The following is a 3,522-nucleotide window of genomic DNA, read 5'->3' as shown; positions in this document are numbered from 1 at the left end:
CAAACTTCTTTAAACCATGGTGGCTCTGGGCTTCAAGAGATCAATGTTAAGAAACCAATGATGATAAAAATAGTACTTCAAAAGGGAATTACCCTTGAATACTCCACAGCATTCCAAGGAGACACCTGTGCCACAAGAATTTTGCTGTATCCATAATCCTGACAATAGTGCTAACATTGCACTCTGTTAATCATATGCAACGTGTAGTATCTCACTTTAATGATTATGCTACTTTCTTTTAATTTTATTAATTTTTAAATTTTTTAGGTACAGTGTACTTTATTGATGGTACATAACAAGGTCGGGCTCTCTAAGCCCCTTCCCTTCCTTCAGGGGGTTCCGATGTTATATTCTCAGTATGTTAAGGGATTGAATTGGAGGAAAAGACTCCCCAGCAACTGAGAGCCTCTCTTCCTCTAGTGCTGTTGCTGGGGCTGCTGGCCCAGGGGGCTCTCACTCCTTGGAGGCCATGTGGACCTTGAGGTCCACCACTCTGCTGCTCCAGCCAAATCCACTGTCAGACCAGGAAATGAGCTTGACAAAGTGGTCGTTGAGGGCACTGCCAGCGCCAGCATCGAAGGTGGAAGAGTGGGTTTCACTGTTGAAGTCACAGGAGACAACCTGGTCCTCGGTGTAGACCAGGATCCCCTTTAGGGGACCATCGGACGCCTGCTTCACCACCTTCTTGATGTCATTGTACTTGGCAGCTTTCTCCAGACGGCAGGTGAGATCCACGATGGACACATTGGGGGTGGGGACACGGAAGGCCATGCCAGTCAGTTTCCCATTCAGCTCCGGGATAACCTTGCCCACAGCCTTGGCAGAGCCAGTAGATGCAGGGATGATGTTCTGGGCAGCCCCACGGCCATAGCGCCAGCGTTTCCCAGAGGGGCCGTCCACGGTCTTTTGGGTGGCAGTGATGGCGTGGACTGTGGTCATGAGTCCTTCCACGATGCCAAAATTGTCATGGATGACCTTGGCCAGGGGGGCTAAGCAGTTGGTGGTGCAGGAGGCATTGCTGACAATCTTGAGGGAGTTGTCGTACTCGTGGTTCACGCCCATCACAAACATGGGGGCATCGGCAGAAGGGGAAGAGATGATCACCCTCTTGGCACCGCCCTTCAGGTGAGCCCCGGCCTTCTCCATGGTGGTGAAGACACCGGTGGACTCCACGACATACTCGGCACCGGTCTCGCCCCACTTGATGTTGGCGGGATCTCGCTCCTGGAAGATGGAGATGGCCTTCCCATTGACGACAAGCTTCCCATTCTCAGCCTTGACGGTGCCCTTGAACTTGCCGTGGGTGGAATCATACTGGAACATGTAGACCATGTAGTTCAGATCAATGAAGGGGTCATTGATGGCAACAATCTCCACTTTGCCAGAAGTGAAAGAAGCCCTGGTGACCAGGCGCCCAATGCGGCTGAATCTGTTCACTCCGACCTTCACCATCGTGTCTTGGGGATGCGGCTGGGATTGCACGGGAACAGGAGAGGCGGCTGTCTGTCGCATGAGGAGGAGCAGAGAGCCGCTACTTTCTTTAAAAAAAAATCATTTTACTGGGGGCTTGTACAACTCTTATGACCATCCATCCATCCATCCATCCATCCATCCATCCATCCATCCATCCATCCATCCATCCATCCATCCATTGTTTCAAACACATTTGTACATTTGTTGCCATCATCAGTTTCTTTTCTTTCTTAAAAAATAGTTTATTGGGGGCCCTTACATCTCTTATCACAATCTATACTTTCATCCAGTGTGTCATGCACCTTTGCACATATGCCACCATCATCATTTTCAAAGCATTCTCTTCCCACTTGAGCCCCTGATATCAGCTGCCCATTTCTTCTCCCTTCCTCACACACCCTTGATAAATTATTGATTATTTTCATATCTTACATAATCCTCCATTTCCCCTCACCCACTTTTCTGTTATTCGCCCCCTGGGAGGGGTTTATGGATAGATCCTTGTGATCGATTCCCTCTTTCTCCCCACCCTCCCTTAATCCTACTGCTATCTCTACTCTCATTGTTGGTCCTGAGAGGTTTATCTATCCTGGATTCCCCATAGTTCTTATCTGTACCAGTGTGCATGCTCTGTCTAATATGACTTGTAAGGTAGAATTGAGGTCATGATAGTGGGGTGGAGGATGCACCAAAGAACTAGAGGAAAGTTGTGTGTTTCATTTGTGCTATACTGCACCAGGACTGGCTCATCTCTTCCCTGTGACCCCTCTGTGAGAGAATGTCCAATTGTCTACAGATGGGCATTGAGTCTCCATTCCATGACCCAAACCCTCCTCAACCATTCACATTGGGTATGATTTTGTTCTGGGTCTTAGATGCCTGATACCTGAATGCCTGATCCCATTGACACCTCATGATGACACAGGCTGGTGTGCTTCTTTCATGTGGGCTTTGTTGCTTCTGAGCTAGATGGCTGCTTGTTTAGCTTCAAGCCTTTAAGACCTCAGACACTATATCTTTAGATAGCCGGGCACATCAGCTTTCTTCACCACATTTTTTATGCACCTATTTTGTCTTCAGTGATTATGTCAGGAAGGTGAGCATCACAGAATGCCGGATTGTTAGAACAAAGTTTTCTTGTGTTGAGGGAGTACTTGAGTCGAGATCCAATGTCCACCTGCAACCTTAATTCTTAATATATAGATATGAGTACATAGTTTTATTCCCCTCTTGATATATACATATATATTTACATATGTACATGTCTGTATTTAGGCCTCTATAAATGTCCTTTGCCTCCTGGAGCTTTCCTCTATTTCCTTTTACTTTCCTCTTGTCACACCATAATATTCGGCCTTCATTTGGGCTTAGTAATTCCTCGCTCCTACATTGCCCTTGATTAAGACCCATTAGACATCCTACGATCTTCCTTCCATTGATTTTAGTTCACTTGTGGTTCCTTTGTTCCCGGGTTGGTTCCCCGCTCCCTACCCTTTCCTTTCTCCCACCTCCCCTTCTCCTGTATCTCCCCAGAACCATAGGTCCTGTTCTTTTCATCTCAGAATTGTCCATCCCACCTGTCTTATCTAGATAGACATACAGATACATTAATAAGTGCAAAAACCAGGCAAAGCCAAATAAACCAAACAAGGAAGTAAAAATCAACAAAATAACAACAACAGCAAAATAACAATAACAAAAAGAAAGCCATTGACAAAAATGGAAAAGCCTATAAATAGTTCAAGGTCTGTTTGTTGGCCTTTATGAGTGTTTTCCAGTCGAGTCTGATGGGGTGCCACGCTCTGTGTCCCAAGTCTATTTTGGGTATTCCCCAAGAGTTTCATCACTCTGCTCCCCCTGCTGCTCTGCGACAGGCCCTCTGTGCCTTCCCCCAGGTGACGGGGCCAGACCATGCGCTATTCCTGCACTGTGTCCAGTGCTGTACCCTACAGCGCCATGGTTCAGTGAGGAATGCCGTGTTCAGTGGTGGGGCTGGCCCTATGGTACTCCCCACGGGTCATCTGTTCTGAGCAGGAACATCATCTTTGG

The 3,522-nt window shown here is 47.3% G+C and overlaps 1 protein-coding gene across 1 annotated transcript; it reads right to left on the bottom strand.

Moving 5' to 3' along the window:
- Positions 1-453: 453 nt before the first annotated feature.
- LOC142440888 (glyceraldehyde-3-phosphate dehydrogenase-like) lies at positions 454-1,467 on the bottom strand. The gene has a single exon (XM_075543069.1). The coding sequence runs from the start codon at positions 1,450-1,452 to the stop codon at positions 454-456; it is 999 nt and encodes a 332-aa protein (XP_075399184.1). The 5' UTR covers positions 1,453-1,467.
- Positions 1,468-3,522: the final 2,055 nt, after the last annotated feature.

Source organism: Tenrec ecaudatus, chromosome 2 (genome assembly GCF_050624435.1).
Source record: "Tenrec ecaudatus isolate mTenEca1 chromosome 2, mTenEca1.hap1, whole genome shotgun sequence".
NCBI lineage: Eukaryota > Metazoa > Chordata > Mammalia > Afrosoricida > Tenrecidae > Tenrec > Tenrec ecaudatus.
Note: the sequence above shows the minus strand (reverse complement) of the source record. Positions and strands in the feature narration are given on the sequence as shown.